Source organism: Engystomops pustulosus, chromosome 6 (assembly GCF_040894005.1).
Source record: "Engystomops pustulosus chromosome 6, aEngPut4.maternal, whole genome shotgun sequence".
NCBI lineage: Eukaryota > Metazoa > Chordata > Amphibia > Anura > Leptodactylidae > Engystomops > Engystomops pustulosus.
The window spans coordinates 138575664-138596190 of record NC_092416.1 but is presented as its reverse complement, the minus strand read 5'-3'; the positions used below and the strand labels follow the sequence as shown (position 1 = coordinate 138596190).

The 20527-nt window shown below is 46.0% G+C and overlaps 1 protein-coding gene across 5 annotated transcripts; it reads left to right on the top strand.

Annotated features, from left to right (window-relative positions):
* The first annotated feature begins 9730 nt into the window (after window positions 1-9730).
* UBTF (upstream binding transcription factor) lies at window positions 9731-18769 on the top strand. 5 transcript variants are annotated; one of them, XM_072111328.1, is made up of 20 exons: window positions 9731-9889; window positions 13419-13518; window positions 13608-13783; window positions 14015-14098; window positions 14203-14358; window positions 14476-14540; window positions 14619-14739; window positions 14830-14940; window positions 15210-15343; window positions 15583-15724; window positions 16047-16088; window positions 16173-16271; window positions 16359-16484; window positions 16572-16682; window positions 16907-16995; window positions 17172-17361; window positions 17531-17578; window positions 17669-17734; window positions 17848-17973; window positions 18062-18769. In XM_072111328.1, exons 2-20 carry the CDS (start codon window positions 13458-13460, stop codon window positions 18170-18172), a joined length of 2058 nt encoding a protein of 685 aa, XP_071967429.1. In that variant the 5' UTR covers window positions 9731-9889; window positions 13419-13457; the 3' UTR covers window positions 18173-18769. The 5 variants fall into 5 exon arrangements, with proteins under 5 accessions (XP_071967429.1, XP_071967425.1, XP_071967426.1 ...); XM_072111324.1 differs by having other exon boundaries at window positions 17842-17973; XM_072111325.1 differs by lacking the exon at window positions 9731-9889 and adding an exon at window positions 10012-10167 and having other exon boundaries at window positions 17842-17973.
* The last annotated feature ends 1758 nt before the right edge of the window (window positions 18770-20527 follow it).

Sequence of the window (20527 nt, the reverse complement as noted above, 5' to 3'; positions counted from 1 at the left end):
AGTGCCCCCTCCAGTGTTCACAGTGCCCTCAGAGCCCTCGCTCTCTCAGCAGTAACAGTGCTCCCTCCAAGCAGCCACAGTGCCCCCAATGCCCCTATAGCAGTCACAGTGCCCCCAGTAGCCACACTGCCCCTCCAGCAGTCACAGTGCCCCCAGTAGTCACACTGCCCCACAGTAGTCACAGTGCACCTAGTTGCCACACTGTTCCCCCAGCAGTCACCGTGTTCCCAGTAGCCACACTGCCCCCCAGCAGTCACAGTGCCTCTAATACCCTTACTGTCCCACAATGCCTCTGAGTAGCCATAGTGCCCCCAGTGGCCATAGTGCCCCCAATAGCCACACTGCCCCAACTAGTCACACTGCCTCCTCAGCAGTCATAGTGCCCCCAGTAGCCACTGCCCCTCAGCAGTCACAATATTCCCAGTTGTCACACTGTCCCTAGTAGCCACACTGACCCCCCAGGAGTCACAGTGCACCCAGTAGGCACCCAGTCGGCTCCAGGTTTCAGTAGGCCCGTGGGAGACAGAGCCTCAGTGGCCCCTTTGCAGTGCACTCAAATGGTGGCATTAAAAATTCAGAAACTAAGTCTCCTGTTCCCTAAAATATTCCCTAGTTTATCATCATTTCAAGCCCCCCTTACCTCCTATGGATTAATTAGTTACAGCCCCTTGACCCCCATGGATGCCTCATGTACAGCCTATTGTGGGCACCCAGCAGCTTTGGGACTCGGCACTTGCCCGGGAATGCCCAGTGCTGGCGCCAGCCCTGCCCTCCGTAGCCACAGTGGCCTCCAGCAGTCACATTCAGAAACTAAAACAGTCTCCTTTTCCCTTAAATACTCCCTATTTTCTTATCATATAAAGCACCCCCTTACCCCTAGGGATTCATTAGATACAGCCCCCCTCACACACATGGATGCCTTATCTACAGCCTATTGTGGACCCCACAGCAGCTCTGGGCCCCGCCACTTGCTCAGGTATGCCCAGTGCTGGCGCCGACCCTGCCCCAGTGTCCCTCCAGCAGTCACTGTGCCCCAAGTAGCCACACTACCACCCAGCAGTCATAGTGCCCCCAGTAGCCACACTGCCCCCCCCCACAAGCAGTCATAGTGCCCCTAGTAGCCACACTGCCACCCCCAGCAGTCACAGTGCACCCAGTAGGCACATTGGCACCCCCAGCAGTCATAGTGCCCACAGTTGCCACACTGCCCCCCCCCCCCCCCCAGCAGTAATAGTGGGAATTTGGGACCAGCAATCGACATTTGAACATTTGATTAGCACAGAGTTTTTTCAGTCATAAAAGTTTCCAAGGGGGAAGGGGGATGTGTTCATAAGACCAAAGAGGCGGAGTGATAAATACCAATCTCAAAATCCTATAAAGCAACGTAAGGAATCTCAAACTTTTTATGAAAACCTTTATAGAGCCCCATGTTAATGAGACAGGCAGTCCCAACCTCTTTATTACAGCAACACAGAGAGATATTTGCTTCTTTTTCATAGGAGAAAGAGTCTATTAAATCTCTGTGATCGAAATATACGTTTTTTTTTTTGTCTGCATATTACAAAAAATTTCTGGAGATCCTTACTCCTTATTTAACACAATTATTTAATGCATGTAGGGAAGGGGTCCCTGTCTTTGACTCAAATATGGCACATGTTCACATTATCCCTAAACTCCAAAAAGATCACCTTAATGTAGCCTACAGACTGATAGCTTCCTGGCTGCTTATTTTCATAAAGATGAAGTGGTGACCAGACAGGCCAAGCTGTAGATGTTATATCGGTAAAGGAGTCGGGGTGGGTTGGGGGGGAAAGAGGTGGGGCATGTTGTTGAGGCATTTGTTTTTCTTTCGTGGGACTATCTCAAATATTTGCTCACTAAAATGGGGTTTGGTCCCCATATTTTGGCTATACTAAATAGTCTGTATTCACTTCCTACGGCCAGGGCTTTCATTTTTCTCATGTGGGCATTTCTAGAGGAACAATCTCAACCTTGTTTGCTCTATTGAACCCCTAGGAGGGTTTTGACTTCTTTTGGATCAACGCAATCTTATGTATAGGTTGGACTTGGTGGACGGATGTCTTTTTCTAACCTTTTTTACTATGATACTATGATAATTGTAAGGGACATTACAGAAAATGGGAAATCATAAGTTGGGTTGGCTACACAAAATGAGACATTATTAATAAGGCCGCTATGGAGGGAGGACATTATGAGTAGGGGCTTTTCCAAGGGAAAAGTCCTGTAGCTAAGTGTCTAGTCAAGGAATGAGATACAGGGACAAGTTAGGGTCAAGTGAAATTTTACACGTATGCTCAAACTAAATTTATCTTCACAATTGCTTTGTATAACATATAACTTTTGCTGTGTTTTTCTGATGTGATGCTATATTATTTTCACTTTGCTGGTTAGTTTCAATTTGAAGTTTCAATAAAAAAGTCACTTCTTAGTAATCAAATTTTTTTCTGTTTAGCAGTAAAATGAATAAATTTACTTAATTTGAGTATGGAAATGTATAAACTGTTCACCTAGCCGAGGGTGTAACAAGGAGAGCCAGGGCCCCATAGCAGACTTCTGAATAGCTGCTTAAAAAATATACATATTATACTCATATACAAGCATTTCTATACCTATATACATAAATATACAGTTCTTCACTCATACACACACATATATACACTCTTACTCGCATACATATAGAGCATATACACATCACATATACAAACACATACAGTGCCATATACAGATGTACAGCATATACACACATACAGTACATACAAACTATACGCCATGTACACATACAGCATATATACATCACAGATACACACACATCTTTCTCTGATTCTCTCTTTCAGTGTCTCTGACCGCCTCTGTCTCTGACCTTCTCTGTCTTTGACCGTCTCTTTCAGTGACTGTCTCTGACCATCACTTTGGGGAGATTTATCAGAAGTGTCTGAGAGCAGAACTGCTCTACTTGGCCATGGCAACCAATCAGAGCTCAAGTTTAATTTTTGCACAGCTGATCTGTAATTGGTTTCCATGGTCAGACTTTTCTGATAATCTGATTTCCCCCTATGGCTGCATTTACACAAACGTATGCCCGCCCGGCCGTAGCCAGATGAGCATACATCCGGTGCAATGGAGAGAAGGAGGGGTGACCCCTCCTCTCTCCATGGCGATCCATTACGTATGGCCCATAACACAGGGAAAGATAGGACATGTCCTATCTTTTCCCTGTGTACGTAGCGGTATTGCTCCGTGCGGCCCTTGCTTTCTATGGGGGGCGTATGTATGGCCACAAGCTTACGGCCGTACATATCTCCCCTATAAGGTTGTGTGAATGCGGTCTATGTCTGTATCTCTATCCATGTTACCTCACACATAAGCTGTCTTCTACTCATTGCCTATAGTAACCAAGAAAAGCTCAGAGCTCATATTAATTACCTGTGGCAGAATAGCAACCAATCACGGCTCAGCTTCCAACTGCCACAGCTACAGCAGCAGACAATGGGGCTCATTTACTAAGGGTCCGCGGACTGCATTTTCGCTGGGTTTCCCGATGATTTCCGTGTTGCGCTGCATTTAACAGGGGTTTTTGGCGCATGGGATTCGATTTAGTTGCATCAGCTTCACGTGACAAAAATCGGGGGCCAGGCCGTCGGACAATCCGACGGAGTCGGACAACGTGCGGGATTTAACATTACAAATTGTGTCGCAAGACATGCACTCACATACACCGGAAAGGAGAAGGTGAACTCCAGGGGACCACAGCGGGGAAGCGACAGATGCAGGATCTCGGGCACACGATGTTGGTGAATTGCGCCGGACTGGATCGGGTAAGTAAATGTGCCCCAATGGTTCTTGTATATGGTGGTTAATAAGTGCAGTTCAAAACCTAGCGTGTGCAAAATTTGGTGATTGTAATCATGACGGCACAGATTACTTTAGCGGACATACATACAAAGAGACACATACACAGCTATATAAATTAGATATAATGGTGCACATCCTCCATTCTTTAGTGTCAGGTCGGATGATGGGGCTCCTGCACTTAGCCCACTGTCATGTTATACAGCAATAAAGGTGATACTTCTCTGCATTGAAGTGGTAGATCTCCTATAGACCTCTAGACATCACTGTGTATGCAAAAGAAATTGCATAACACCCATAATCACAGTGGGGCTTATTACTAAGGGCCCCGCGGACCACACTTTCGTCGGACATCCCGACTATTTCCGTTTTGCGCCGCTGGGACAGGGATTTAAAATGGGTTTTTGGCGCACACAAACGGTTTTTGGGGCAATCTCGCCAGCTTTCATGCGAAACAAATCGGGGGGGACGGGCCGTCGGACGATCCGACAGATTCGGACAAACTTCAAAATTATGTCGCAAGCCAAGCACTCACATGCACTGGGAAGAAGAAGGTGAACTCCGGCGAACCTGATCGGGGAAGCGACACATGCAGGATATCGTGCGCACAATCTTCTTTGAATCGCGACAGAGTTTATCCACGTTGGACAGACCGGATCGGGGATCGCACAAGGACGTAAGGTAAGTAAATGTGCCCCAGTATCTTTTAAAGAGTGTCTTTGCTCATGTACTTGAGCAATATCTGCAATAAAGTGCCTTATAATCAGCCTCCTGTTCCCTGCTTAATATGGTAATGTGGGATCTTTTCAGTAATGACTTCGTAGAATAAATGAAGCTCCTGTGTTTCCCCAAACTTTTTGCAAAACTCTGTAGCAGATATATTTTTTTTCAAGAACTTGTGAATTACCTGGTTTAGTCCCCTGGTTAGGCAGCTCTATGCCCCCCATATATCTGTTGATTTTAATAGGCTGAGCCCTCTCTTCTGTGTGAATACTACTAAAGGAAGTAATAGAAGTTAGCAATCAGCTGCTTCAAAGCAGGACCTGACACTTTAAATAGTGGTGAGAGTGACACGTCCTGAGCTGGGAGGAGGAGGAGGACACAGGCCTAGAGGCAGACATAGACTGTGCTGCGCCTGCCTGGAATGTACTAGCGTCTCCTCACACCTGACATTAGCTTGGGTGAGATACAAAAAGATATAATAGTATTGAGGGGGTGAAGAGGAAGCAGCTTTCAAAAGATTCACCCCTGCTAATGTTACAGCCTGTTATTACATGGGAATATTGGAATGTCACGGCTTTGTTTTCATTATAACATGTCACAAATACCCCCTGGCAGGACTTGCTCATTAATATGGGCACTGAGAATCCCCCCCAGGAATTCCAGCAGTTATGGAGTGCCTGGGGTGCCGAAGTTAGTTGCTGGTAGAAGATATTGTATAGTTATAGTTAATTTATAGTATTATAACTAGCTCTTCTATAGGGACACTTTATAAATGGTTCTTTATAAAGGGTCTTTTAGAGGCTATTAAAGGGAACCTGTCATCGGGAGCCCTTTTTCTGGCTCCCCCATAGAGAATAGAGTACACATTGCCAAATACTGTATATACTCCAGTATAAGTTGACCCGAGTATAAGCCGAGACCCCTAATTTTACCACCGAAAACTGGGAAAACCTATTGACTCGAGTATAAGCCGAGGGTGTAGTATACAGCCAGCCCCCATGTAGTATACAGCCAACCAGCCCCCACGTAGTATACAGCCAGCCCCCAGTAGTATACAGCTTGCCCCCAGTAGTATACAGCTTGCCCCCAGTAGTATACAGCCTGCCCCCCAGTAGTATACAGCCTGCCCCCAGTAGTATACAGCCTGCCCCCTTGCAGTATACAGCCTGGCCCCAGTAGTATACAGATTGCCCCCAGTAGTATACAGCCTGCCCCCAGTAGTATACAGCCTACCCCCAGTAGTACACAGCACAGCCTCCAGTAGTATACAGCTTGTCCCCAGTAGTATACAGTCTGCCCTCAGTAGTATACAGCAGCCCCTATACAGATAAAGAAATAAACTTAATACTCACCCTCCGGTGTCCCTGATGTTCATCGCGGTTCCCAGCGGCTTCTTCACTCTTCTCTGGCCGGGAGATCGCGCTGGCATCACAGTGTGCGACGGCCAGCACGATCTCACGGCCAGTGAAGATTGAGGAAGCCGCCGGGAGCCGCGACAGGGATTAGGAGCCGCGAGGAACATTGGGGACACCGGAGGGTGAGTATTACTGTATTTATTTTTATCATTGACTCGTGTATAAGCCGAGGCGAGGTTTTTCAGCACATTTTTTGTGCTGAAAATCTTGGCTTATACACGAGTATATACGGTAGCTTTTATAGTAAAACTGGATCTTTCTGAAAAAAAAGGCCAAGTTAGATCAAAGTTAACCCTAGTGAGTGGCCAGAGAGGAGCAGCCCCAAACCCTTGGGAAATGACTCATGTATCGATTTCAAGTTTTAAAAAACTCCCATGTCCCTTATATCTTCTCACGTCCTTCCCTGATGAGGATCTTCTGTATTTTATATATGCGGCTGCGCACTAATAAAGAATGGCGTTTCTGCATTTTCTAAGAGACTGGTGTGTCTTAGTGTGTGCTCTTGTCCCGGTATCGGGGAGGCATTTTTGGCTATAAAGGGTTAATTAGAAAGTCACCTTGCAACTGCAGTAAGGGCAATTTAAGCCCTAGATAAAAAATCTCTGTCACTTCATAGCTGCATAACATCCACCTGTAAGAAGACGGAAAGAGGGATAAAAGTTGTGGCAAATCTGTGTGGAGTACATAATATCCCTAACAATAAGTGGACAACGCCAGTGGTCTGAACAGGGCCCCACTTACCCCTTAAAAAATATACAGTGTATACACACCATATACACAGACATACAGTACATACACATCACAAATACAATATAATACATATACAATATACACATATATGAAATAGCCCAGATGCTGGGGGCCCCCTGAAACCTTGGGCCCCATAGCAGCTGCTATGGCTGCTACCACTGTAGTTACGCCCCTGGACAACGCATTCCCCACCTTTCTAAAGGATATAGTTTTCTGTTAATTTCTCTACCCTCTCCGAGTCATTTTATGTCATGGAATACTGTGTCTGCCCTCCAGATGGCACTGCACAGGGCTGCCAGTGTGCTCTCCTATGGGCTGGGCCTTGTAAAGGGAAGAGGGAGTATTGGCTGCAAGAGATGAATGTGTACAGTGCACACACTCAGTATCATCCAAGGGGGAGATCAGAGCTGCCAGCAACGAGAACAACAGTGTTATACATGATATAGTGGTGGGAATGACACCTGAGCAGGCGTAGACGGTATATACAGTATGGCAGACATTATGTAGATATTCATTATTGTGTTCTAGTACATGGAGGAATAAGTGGAGACAGATCAGCACAGACCAGCTACCAGAGCACCTCTACAGCTAATCCAGCACTATACATGAGCACAGCAACACTACCCCCAGCCACAGTCCAAACTGCAGGGTGCAGAGAAATGTATCTTTTGTTATATATTAGGGTTTTATTTCTCTGTCTCGCAGATGAAAAATCATGAATACAGATTGTATCATCAGTAAGCAGGAGATTTGTTCTCATACTATTCTCATATTGATAGGATCTGATACTTACACAGGATCATCAAATATGTATGGCAGGGATGTTCTTCTCCACCACTAGTCTTATCCCATATTCTATACAAAGTCATAAATGAAATAGGATGTGGCACCAGCCTTCTACATGTTGGATGAGCAAAGTTTTCTTTTCAGGAGACACTAAATGGAGAGGGTCTATGTAACGTAAATATTATAGTAAGGAATGAACTGAACATGTATATTCTAGTACAATGGAGAAGCTTGAGATTGAATTAGCTGAACTCCAATGCATTTCATTGGAAAACATTGATCATTTAGTCAACTAGTGGATTGAACTGAAACTCAAAATACCTTGTCTACCACTAATATTGAGAGATTGATGTAGATACTTGTTCTTTATTGAATAATATCGGTACAAGGATGCTAACACTTGTGTTGTTTTATTGTGTGTGACGCTGATACATAGATACTGATACTTGTGTTCCAATATATTGTCTGACACTAATATTGAAACATTGATGCACATACTTGTTCTTTATTGTCTAACAATGACATTGATACAAGGCTGCTCATTCGTGTGTTGTAATATATTGTCTGACCCCCAATATTAAAACTTTGATGCTGCTATTTTGTTCTTATATATTGTCTCACCTTAATATTGATGCCGATAATTGTGTTCTTTATTGTTTCTGACACTGTGGTCGTTACATTGATGTTGGTACTTGCGCTATATTGTCTAACCCTGAAAGTGATACATTAATATTGATACTTGTGTTCTTAATTGTGTTTGACTCTGATACATTGAAGCTGATACTTGTGTTCTGATATATCGTCTAACCCTAATATTGATGCCGATAATTGTTTTCTTTATTGTGTCTGACACTGATATCGTTACATTGATGTTGATACTCGTGTTATATTGTCTGACCCAGATATTGATACATTGATGTGGTTACTCGTGTTCTGATGTATTGTCTGACCCTGATAGTGATACATTGACGCTGATACTCGTGTTCTGATGTATTGTCTGACGCTGATATCGATACATTGACGCTGATACTCGTGTTCTGATGTATTGTCTGACCCAGATATTGATACATTGATGCTGATACTCGTGTTCTGATGTATTGTCTGACCCAGATATTGATACATTGATGCTAATACTCGTGTTCTGATGTATTGTCTGACCCAGATATTGATACATTGATGCTAATACTCGTGTTCTGATGTATTGTCTGACCCAGATATTGATACATTGATGTGGATACTCGTGTTCTGATGTATTGTCTGACCCAGATATTGATACATTGATGCTGATACTCGTGTTCTGATGTATTGTCTGACCCAGATATTGATACATTGATGTGGATACTTGTGTTCTGATGTATTGTCTGACGCTGATATCGATACATTGATGTGGATACTCGTGTTCTGATGTATTGTCTGACCCAGATATTGATACATTGATGCTGATACTCGTGTTCTGATGTATTGTCTGACCCAGATATTGATACATTGATGTGGATACTTGTGTTCTGATGTATTGTCTGACGCTGATATCGATACATTGACGCTGATACTCGTGTTCTGATGTATTGCTGACCCAGATATTGATACATTGATGCGGATACTTTTGTTCTTCATTGTGTCTGAGAATGATATGAATACATTGACGCTGATGCTCCTATGGCACTGAGCTTGACAAGCTTATGGGGGTACTATGAATGCCACTGAAATTTGGCACTGCCTGGGCATTTCGAAACAATCGTGCCCGTTATTGTGGCATTCAGGGCATGAGCAATGGTTACAGCGCCCTCATCTGTCATGTCTCCTGCTGTCACCGCCTCTCTGACGCTTCTAGTAGTAAAGGTGGAGCCGAGACCGAGGAGACTGAACGAGAAGGAATCGGGCGGCGGCTGCCAGTGCCCGTCATTTCATAATAAACCAGTGCTGCCCGCTATGTGCCCCCCGGTGCTGTGTGTCATGGCCGGCTCCGTGTGTGTAGTCGGGAGAGCGCTGCCTGTGCTGAATGCGGTGCCCGGCTCCCTGCCCCGTCCTCCGGCAGCACACGAGCCGGGTGTGCAGTGATCCGGGCTCCCCTCCTGTACATGGCGGCTGCCTGGATGGATGACTGTGAGGCGGGCGGGAGAGGGAGGGAGCTGGGCAGCAGCTGGAGCCTGTGACGGGGCGAGGACGGAGGGCGCCCGGCTGATTGGAAGGCAGCGCAGGCACGGAGAGCAGTGGAGGCGGGGGAAGTACAGGCTCTCTGCGGGGACTGAGACGAGTCCACGCCCGGGGCCAGCGCTGCAGATCTGGCCGTCATTCAAACGCTGATCCACGGTACCCGAGCAGGAGGAGACGCGTGGAGCATTGAGGTGAGAACCGGGACACCCCCTCCTGGTCGGAGGCTGCGGGGCCCCCCTGCCGGGCAATGTGAGGGAGACGCGGCTGCGGCGGGAGGAGGAGGCGGCTCCCCGCTCTCTGTGTGCCCGATCCTGCTGCAGCGACGCTGGGCGGGGAGAAGGAGCAGGCAGCGCCCCCCCTCCCCCGGAGCTCTCGCCATTACCCAGGGGCTGCTGCAGCTGCTTTGTCTCCGAGAGTCGGACACCAAGCTCCGGCTGCACCTTTTGTCCTTGGAGGAAGACGGGAGCGGGTAAGAGCTGGGGGCGCCGCCGCCTCTCGTGCACGGGGACCCGGGGAGATCAGGACGGGGGGGACGCGGGACACAGCGAGCTCCGGGCTCTGCGCACATGGCGGCTGCGGTGACCGAAGCCCAGGAGATGTGATCATGGAGGTCACCTCCAGGGACCGGGTGGAGCCGCCTGCTCGTACCCGGCTCTCATGCACCTTCTCCGGGCACGCTTCCCGCTTTGTCCCGGTGTCGGTCACATGTTGAGTTTTTGCGGGAATTGACGTTCTTTGATCGATACGATTTTATTTATTTTACTAATTTATTTAAAAAAAAAAAAATCATAATTTGGAATATTATAAAACGAAAAAAAAAAAAGAAGTCCGACGAAAAAGAAAAAAATACCCCAAAAAACCTGATAAATCGGGAGGGGTATGAATAATCGCGGCAGGAGACGAGGGGTGAGCAGTGTGCCTGCCCCGGGAGCGGGAGGTGGCTGCCCGCAGAGTCCGGCGGTGGCCGCGCTTCCCCTCCTCCTCCTGCAGCTGCTGCTGCCCCGGGAGCCTCTTGTTTTTCTCGGCGAGGCTGCTAGTTCCGCGCTGGGTCTGGTGAGGTCGCTCTCCTCCGAGTGTCTGGCGGCTCCTCCTCCTCCTCCCTGCGGCCGGAAGGTGAGGCTCAGCAGCTCGGCTACAAGGAGAAGGTCGGAGCAGCCGCCGCTCACATCGGTGCTCAGCCTCTCAGCGGTCACATCAGCAGCGCGGGGGGAAAGACGAGGAGCCGCAGCCTCTCCGCTCACTCATCACCGGAGCCACGACACCGGCACCACGTGCTCGCTCAGCCCGGACTGCAGTGCAGGAGGCTCGGGGAGACGCGAGGGGGCGTCCGGTACGGGGTTTCCGCAGGAGACACGTGGTCGCTGCGGGCGAAGCACTCGACATCGTGGGCTGCAGGGCACTGGTAAGAGCGGAGCACAACCGGGGGCATCGGCAGCGTTATTCCTGGGAATTGGGTGCGGTTTTCTGACGGTTCTATGTAGCAGCGGTGCGATGGATCCGCGACTCCGACCGGGGAGGCTGGACCACGAATAGGGGGGTATAGCGTGTACGGGGAGGCTGGAGGACGCGTGGTGTGTACCGGGGAGGGTGAGGGGTAGAGGCCGCGTGTAGGAGGTGGTATGTACCGCCGTGTCCTGCATCATGTACCGGGGAGGGTGAGGGGTAGAGGCCGCGTGTAGGAGGTGGTATGTACCGTCGTGTCCTGCACTATGTATCGGGGAGGGTGAGGGGTAGAGGCCGCGTGTAGGAGGTGGTATGTACCGTCGTGTCCTGCACTATGTACCGGGGAGGGTGAGGGGTAGAGGCCGCGTGTAGGAGGTGGTATGTACCGTCGTGTCCTGCACTATGTACCGGGGAGGGTGAGGGGTAGAGGCCGCGTGTAGGAGGTGGTATGTACCGTCGTGTCCTGCACTATGTACCGGGGAGGGTGAGGGGTAGAGGCCGCGTGTAGGAGGTGGTATGTAACGCCGTGTCCTGCACCATGTACCGGGGAGGGTGAGGGGTAGAGGCCGCGTGTAGGAGGTGGTATGTACCGTCGTGTCCTGCACTATGTACCGGGGAGGGTGAGGGGTAGAGGCCGCGTGTAGGAGGTAGTATGTACCGCCGTGTCCTGCATCATGTACCGGGGAGGGTGAGGTATGTTCCCGCCGTATCGTGCACCGGGGAGGGTGAGGTATGTAACGCCGTGTCCTGCACCATCTACCGGGGAGGGTGAGGTATGTTCCCACCGTATCGTGCACCGGGGAGGGTGAGGTATGTACCCGCCGTGTCCTATAGCGGGGAGGGTGAGGCTAGACCGCGTGTAGGGGGTGGTATGTGCCACGGTGTACCGGGGACTATAGGGACAGCGTGTAGAGGGTTGTGTGTACCGGGGAGAGGAGGTAGATCTGGGATCGGATTTGATTTGACTGCGGTGACTTTGCACGGAGCCTATGAGTTAGCGCCGGGGAAGAAGTATCCGCGCTGTGCCGCGTCATCTCCCGGGAGGGCGGCCGGCGCTCGGGTGAGGTCCCGCGGGTAGGTAACCCGATGCGGTCGGTGACGGGAAGATGAGATTACGGACGTCTCCTGTGCTCTCCGCTTCCTTGTGAGAATGATCCGCCCCGCGTTGCTGTATTCCGGATCCCGTCTCCTCCCGGTGCTGGGCGGGTACTGAGGGGAGGCGAAGGCCCCCTGTAGGCGGAGACACTGACCTCACTCTGCCCTTGTACAGAGAGCGGGGCGGGCCCGGGTACTTGTAGCGCGGCCTGACTATAGTATCACACGTGGGCCGGAGCCGGGAGCACGTGCCGGCCGATCACTGCGGGCTGTGGACTGGAGCACGTGCTTGTCCTCGTCAGGTAGATGGGCTGCACTTATCCCCGCCGGGTAGCATTGCCGGGGCAGATGGGCTGCACTTATCCTCGCTGGGTAGCATTGCCGGGGCAGATGGGCTGCACTTATCCCCGCCGGGTAGCATTGCCGGGGCAGATGGGCTGCACTTATCCCCGCCGGGTAGCATTGCCGGGGCAGATGGGCTGCACTTATCCCCGCCGGGTAGCATTGCCGGGGCAGATGGGCTGCACTTATCCCCGCCGGGTAGCATTGCCGGGGCAGATGGGCTGCACTTATCCTCGCTGGGTAGCATTGCCGGGGCAGATGGGCTGTACTTATCCTCGCTGGGTAGCATTGCCGGGGCAGATGGGCTGTACTTATCCTCGCTGGGTAGCATTGCCGGGGCAGATGGGCTGTACTTATCCTCGCTGGGTAGCATTGCCGGGGCAGATGGGCTGCACTCAGCCTTTACAGAGCAGAATACCGAAGTAAGAGGGACTGGGAGTTCCCTGTAGCATTGTTAGTGTTATTACTCTTGGCTTCAATGGAATACAGTTTATGTTCTGTGTCTTGCTTATTATTGATGTTTGTACCAATGTATTTTCGTGTTTCCCTCTCCTCAGGATGGGGAATAACAATCTTATCACTGATGGTCCAACTGTTGGGGTCCCCACTGTTAACCTTTAAAATTGTTATTCCCCCATCCTATTCTTTAAATAGTTAAAAGGTTGAAAAAAAGCAGTCTTTTTAAATGTTGTACAATGTTTCTATTTGAGATATTCAGTGATGTTTTTTTTTTCTTCCTAAAGTGAGCCTGTGATAGGACTTCACTTCCGCTTCCTCTCTCAGGTTTATGTAAGTGATGTGCCCATTTTCCACCCTAACGGATTGTCTTTCATCCTACAGAGTCTCCTAGATTACTGCAAATTATCTGTCTGACAGAGTATGAACGGAGCAACTGGTGGCGCACAGACAAAGACCAACATGACTGCCCAAGGTGATCAAGGTAAGAGATGATTCTTGATCCCTCAGCCCCTCCTGACATCCACCACTTGGGGAGACCTCATTACATATGTTGTCTCCTTTCCCTGACAGAACAATGGTCTCAAGAGGACATGCTCACCCTCCTGGAAACCATGAAGACTATCCTGCCTAGCCAGGACAGCTCAAAGTACAAAACCACAGAGTCTCACCTGGACTGGGAGAAGCTGTCCTTCAAGAACTACACAGGGATCATGTGTCGTCAAAAGTGGATTGAGATCTCAAATGAGGTGAGGTGTTATGCGTGTCTCACATCAGAGAACCTTGCACCATAGCTTTCTATGTGCTCCAGAAAAAAGTGCCAATGCCCATTCTTTATAACCACCCATCATAAAAGGTATTGAAGAATAATTTGACATAATGGTGGTCTTTGGAGTAATACTATTTAAGCTAGTTTGTCTAATATCCACTGGTAGTGAATTGCTCACTGATCGAGATGAAATAACTTGTATCCCTTTTAGATCAGGAAGTTCCGAACTCTCTCAGAACTTATTCAAGACGCAGAAGAACACGTGAAGAACCCATATAAAGGAAAGAAATTGAAGGTCAGTAAATGACAAGGTTATTGACTCCTGTTCTTATGACTTGTAATTTCCTGACCCCAATATTGGAAGGCTGCTATACTAACTGGATTCATATTACTTTTCAGAAACATCCAGAATTTCCAAAGAAGCCCCTTACTCCATATTTCCGCTTTTTTATGGAGAAGAGGGCTAAGTATGCTACGCTTCATCCTGAGATGAGCAACCTGGACCTAACGAAAATCCTATCTAAGAAGTACAAAGAGTTACCAGACAAGAAAAAGGTACGTGTTTCCTATGTGGGCAGTGTTTAGTAGGAAAACCTCCAACCTCGGAAACCAAGAAAAGTGGTGGGTTGGTTTTGTGTGCTTTAAACTAATACATGCATCCTGTTCCTTCAGACTAAGTATATTGAGGATTTCCAGAGAGAGAAACAAGATTTTGACAAGAACATGGCAAAATTCAGGTGGGTCATGGGGACATATCCTCATATTAAAGACATTACCTCCAGCTACTTGTATCTGATGCTTACTTATGTTCACAGAGAGGAGCATCCAGAACTTGTGCAAACTACAAAGAAACCTGACGTCCCTGAAAAACCCAAGACCCCCCAACAACTGTGGTATAATCATGAGAGGAAGGTCTTCCTTAAAATGAAGCCTGACGTAAGTAAAAGTGGTATAATATTTTTGTAGTTTTTTTTTTTAATGGTGTATTGAGAATATCAGATGCTCACACTACTTCTATAATTCCAGGCTAGCACAAAGGAAGTAAAGGACTCCCTGGGAAAACAGTGGTCACAACTCCCTGATAAGAAACGACTCAAGTGGATCCATAAAGCATTGGAACAGCGCAAACAATATGAGGTAATAGATGCATGCACTAAAGGGCGTTTGGCTTCACATTGTTTAATGTCACTGAAGGGTATCCACTACCCTATAGATGTTTCTGCCCTTGATGGTTATATATCTCTATATATATCGAGTATTAATATTGATCCACCTTCAGCCCTCTCTTTCGAAGCAAAGTCAACATTGCCGTTTTTAGAAGGCAGTAGCCATAGTTTTGTTCTGTGGAAATGGACTTGTTTTGCGTTGCAATTCTATTTGTTAACGTCCCCTCCTAACCTCAACAGGACATTATGCGGGATTACATCCAGAAGCACCCAGAAATGAACATTTCTGAGGAGGGCATGGTCCGTTCCACCCTCACCAAGGCTGAGCGGCAGCTAAAAGACAAGTTTGATGGCCGACCTACTAAACCACCTCCGTAAGTTTTGCCCCGTATCATCCGTTGAATTCCCTAATGGTGAACCGAGTTAAGGGTTACAAATGGTCAGAATCCATGTACAGTGATAAGTTGGCTTGTCAAGTGGCTACATCTTGTATTGCAGCCCCGCCAAGTGGGTGGATATGGGCTAAACCACCAAACACAACTCTCTCCATCGTGTATGCTGTAGATCAGACCTGCCTGAATGTCTTCTAACTTCACAATCGTTATCCCCTCAGAAACAGCTACTCCTTGTACTGTGCAGAACTGATGGCCAACATGAAGGATGTCCCCAGCACCGAACGCATGGTCCTGTGCAGTCAGCGGTGGAAGCTGCTTTCTCAGAAGGAAAAAGATGCTTACCACAAGAAGTGTGAACAGGTACTGTATTATAACCCCGATTAATATGTTTAGCAGAGGATACTCTAAACATGACTTGTACATAGGTTCCTGTAAAGTCATTTGGTGCTATGTTCCTGTGCTTAACATATTTGGTTATTTGAGCATTTTGTGCTCTACTTACTAACTAGTACATAACATTATTTTGTCTACCTTTTATTGGTGGTTTCAAATAAAAACTAAATATTATCCAGCTTTTTGCCCCCACTCCCCATTCCCATCCTAGTGTTTTTCTCCTGCATTAGGGAATTGAGAATAAGGGCATTGTGAACAATATATCTAACAATCTTAATTTATTTTGCAGAAAAAGAAAGAATATGAAGTGGAGTTGTTGCGATTTCTGGAGGTAAGACTCATGATAAAGGGCACTGTAAAAGAAAGGGTGCACATCTGGAAAGGGGCTAATGTCCTACTTGTTCTGTTTGTCTAGAGCCTCCCAGAAGAAGAACAAAAGCGGGTTCTCTCAGAAGAAAAGATGTTTGGACTGGCTAAGAAAAACGCCAAATCAGGAGCTTCTCCAGATGCTAAAGTAGGTGATCGTGTGATCTTCTTCACTTTTTATCTGACTTCTTTTTAGTGTGGTTTTGTAACTTATCATTTACTTTCCATTTAATAGGGAAAGAGCAAAACTAGTCCAGACAAAAAGGCTGCAGCTGATCGGGGGAAACTCCCAGAAACTCCAAAAACGGCTGAAGAAATTTGGCAGCAGAGTGTGATTGGCGACTATCTAGCCCGGTTTAAGGTACGGAGGAGAGTTGGTTAAGCTTAATTAAGCTTTGTGGTTTTATTTAATATCTACTTACCATATGGCCTTCATGTCACATTTTAGAATGATCGAATTAAAGCCCTTAAATCTATGGAGTCAACTTGGTTGAATATGGAGAAAAAGGAGAAGATCATGTGGATTAAAAAAGCAGCTGAGGACCAGAAACGATATGAGGTAACCCCCCAAATTGCATACCAGTACCATCTAAATGTTTTGCCAAACTTTCTATAGAGAGATACCTGAATTACAACTCTAGTGGTTAATGTGATGCATCTAGCACTAAGTTTGCTCTGATATTGTGCTCTTCCTTGAAGACCACAGCTTGGTTTTCTACTTTTTTCTCAGACAGATGGATGTGACTGTATTTTTGATCCAAAGCTTTGTTTGTCTGTTCACAGAGAGAGCTAAGTGATATGAGGGCTCCTCCAGCTGCAACAAACCCTGCAAAGAAGCTAAAGTTCAAGGGAGAACCAAAAAAAGCCCCAATGTAAGTGTGTAACTGTTTCTCAACAATAGTCATTACTGCAGATTTTCTCCTTTCTACTGGTTAAAGAAGATGTTGTTTGTTCCTCTCATGGAGCATAAAATCTGTTGACACAGTGATCGGGATAAGTTAATTTACTTTGAAGCTCATACTTTTTGTTTTCTTTCCTTTTAATATAGGAATGGTTACCAGAAGTTCTCGCAGGAGCTCCTCTCAAATGGAGAGCTCAACCATCTCCCTCTGAAAGAACGTATGGTAGAGATTGGCAGCCGGTGGCAGCGAATTTCCCCTGCTCAGAAGGAATATTACAAAAAGCTGGCAGAAGATCAGCAGAGAGTCTACCGCACGCAACTGGAAACCTGGATGAAGGTGAGCAGTTCATAGTATAAGGATTAAACATGTCTTTAGAGAATGAGGAGCCATGTTATAGGTTCTCCCTCGATAACTTTGTGCCAATACTTTGCCTTTAGGTAATGGTAGGTTGGTGTTTTATTTTTTTTACCTACTTGCAGATTATAATTTTTCCTTTTACTTTTAGAGTTTATCCTCTCAGGATCGAGCTGCTTACAAAGAGCAGTCATCTAATGTAAGTTTTACTTTGTGGGCGTAGATGGGTTCTGTGTTGGTGTTGAAGCGGTTGGGTCATAATTAAACAATATTTATCTTTGTGTTACAGAAACGCAAGAGTACAACAAAACTCAAGACTCCCAATGCAAAAGTCAAGGCATCTCAGAGCAAATCTGTAAGTGATCAATGTGTTGTCACTCATGAGTTGGGTCTTGTAGCCTTTAACCAAGACGTTTTGTATGGGAAGAATATAACTAAGGCATTCTTGAATCTTTCTTCCAGGATGAGGATGATGATGACGATGAAGATGATGACGAAGAGGAGGATGAAGAAGAGGAAGACAAAGAGGAGTCTTCTGAAGATGGAGACTCCTCTGACTCAAGCAGTGAAGAAGAAAGTGAAGATGCAGAAGAGGTGAGTCAACCACAAATGACTATATTTGATGCAGTGGCTGTGTACAACCCACCAATTTCTTTGTGACCCTTCTGTTATTCTCCTGTAGAATGAAGATGAGGAAGATGAAGAGGACGAAGAAGATGATGAAGATAATGAATCTGGTTCCAGTTCTTCATCATCATCATCAGCAGAATCTTCGGAGTCTGAATCGAACTGAAGAGAAAATACTAGCTGTCGAGAGGGGATGTTGAGAGACAGTTGACATATTTTAAGGGCACCTGTCCCCTGTACACAACTCAAATGTGACTTTTTTTCAGTTTGAGAAAACTGATTTCATGGAAACAAAGTGAAGGCAGCCATTTTATGCCAGTGAGCATTAGTCCTAACGCTCATGGTATGACAATGGTTAGGTTTATGTAATGGCTCCCTTCTCTGTGCATGGGGTAATAACTTCAAGGCTCTAATGGCCTCATAGGGCAATTTGCTTGCAACATATATGCCACCGTAAATAGGGTTTTGCTGTACAACCTGTATTGACACATTGAACCTTTATATTCCATTTTAGAGCAGGGAGGTAACAGCTTTACAGGTGTACATCCCATACCTACTTTTTGTTTTTTTCTTCTCCATTAATCCTACCCTCTTGCTTTTTTGCTGTACATAGCCTGTCTTATTTTACAGTTTTACCCCATGTTGCCCTGTTGCCTATAATGTACTTGGCTGTGTAGTGTTTTATCCTCTTTTGTCTTGGTGTGGTTTGCCTCATTCTCTGTTGCACTACTCTGACATGTTGTCAATAAACGGGCAACACCTATTTGCATCATGTGAGTGATATTTCAAGGCCATGTCCACCATTATACCTCATACAATATTTCTTAATCACGTGGAAAATGAAGTGCTTTAATGTGCACAATTGTGTCTCCATGGTAACAGACTACAAACAGACTTTGTGTAGTTGGTGAATAAGACTAACTTTCATCTGCACCCTGATCTCCCAGTTGTAAAAGAAACAGCAGAATCGGACTAGATGTTTTCTTACCATACAGACACAGAATTACAAAGCAGCTTTGGAGTATTGGCAAAGTTGCTTTTTCTAGTTGTACTGCAATCGGTGCAATAAAGTTTGTTGGTATGGTGGACATGCCCTTTAAAATAAACAAAATATTTAATACAAATAGTTGCACCTACAAGTAATTGTATGCAGTGCACACCTCCAAAAGTGAGGAGCAACCCATCCCACCTTACTGTTGTTTTCACGGTATAGGCACACATGCACTGCTTACGTTAAGTGGTAACGGGAGTAAATATTTTGGAAAGAGGCGAATCGCCTTCAAACCTCTGTGGCTTAGAGCTAATGGTGGTACAGCGAGAAAGCAAGAGATTATGAAACAGCATGTTATATATACACGAGTTAACATGTACCTTGTTTATTGGGGGTGTCATTTTGTGGCTCTGTCATTTTAGAGCTATAGAAAAAAAAATGGCTCCCTCCTAAGGGTCCTTTCACATGTATCAATTGCTATCAGGTTTCTTTTTTCTTTTGCTTAAGTCTGCATATCATCATGGCACAGTCCTGCCATCACTTGTGCTGATTTCTAGTAAAACTGATGGAAATTGATGCATGTGAATATACTTACAGGGCAGAGACTATTCACAAAGTAATTCTCAATAATTGGGAGGGGGAATTTTTTTTTTTAACATTTTTTTTATCCAGCCTATTTTAGTGTATTATAATTTGCCCTTACATCCCCCCTCCTCCCTATTCCATATAATTTTCTCCAATATGTGTGGGAGTCCATTTTACAAATATGCCCTATGAGTAATTTGTATAATTTCTTGGCAAATGTTTTGTGGGTTTTGTTTTTTTTTTTTGTTTTTTTTTTCCGGGAGGGGGGGGGGGGGGTGTAGGGTAGATTCTTACCGTGCAGGATTGAGCGCATGGTGAGAGACGAAACACTTAGTGCATTTTTTAGCACTATAAAACAATGTAGGATGTTGAGGTGCATTACAATAAGAAAAAAACAAAACAAAGTAAGACCTTTTTTCCTATATGGACGATATTTAAAACGGACGCTTTTTTTGTAGGTTAAATCGAAAAATAAAAAAAATGTGTTTTGTAACAAATTCATTGGTTTAGTGTAGACAGTTTAAAGAAATGTGCGTTCTCATTATTTTTGTTTTGTACAAAAATGGGGAAACGGGGGGGGGGGGGGAGCAGTTTTCTGTTTACTCTGGTTTAAAAAAAAAAATAAAACAAATTTAGGGACTGGTGTCTGAATTATTATATATTTTTTTTTTTTTTTTCCAAAAAACTTCCATTTATTTTGGGGGGTTTGTATCCCCTTTTGTAGATTCCACTTATCTGGCTGGTACAGATTGCAGCAGAGCTCATGTGTTTGATGCTTATGGAGACTTTAATTTTGAGTAATGCAGTGCAGGCTGGATGATGTATGGTTCCTATACTATGCTTCTTATTAATAATAATTCTTTATTTGTATAGCACCTACAGATTACGCAGTGCTGCACAAAGCATGTTAGATAACAACCTCTTAGAATAATTGAGTGCAGCAGA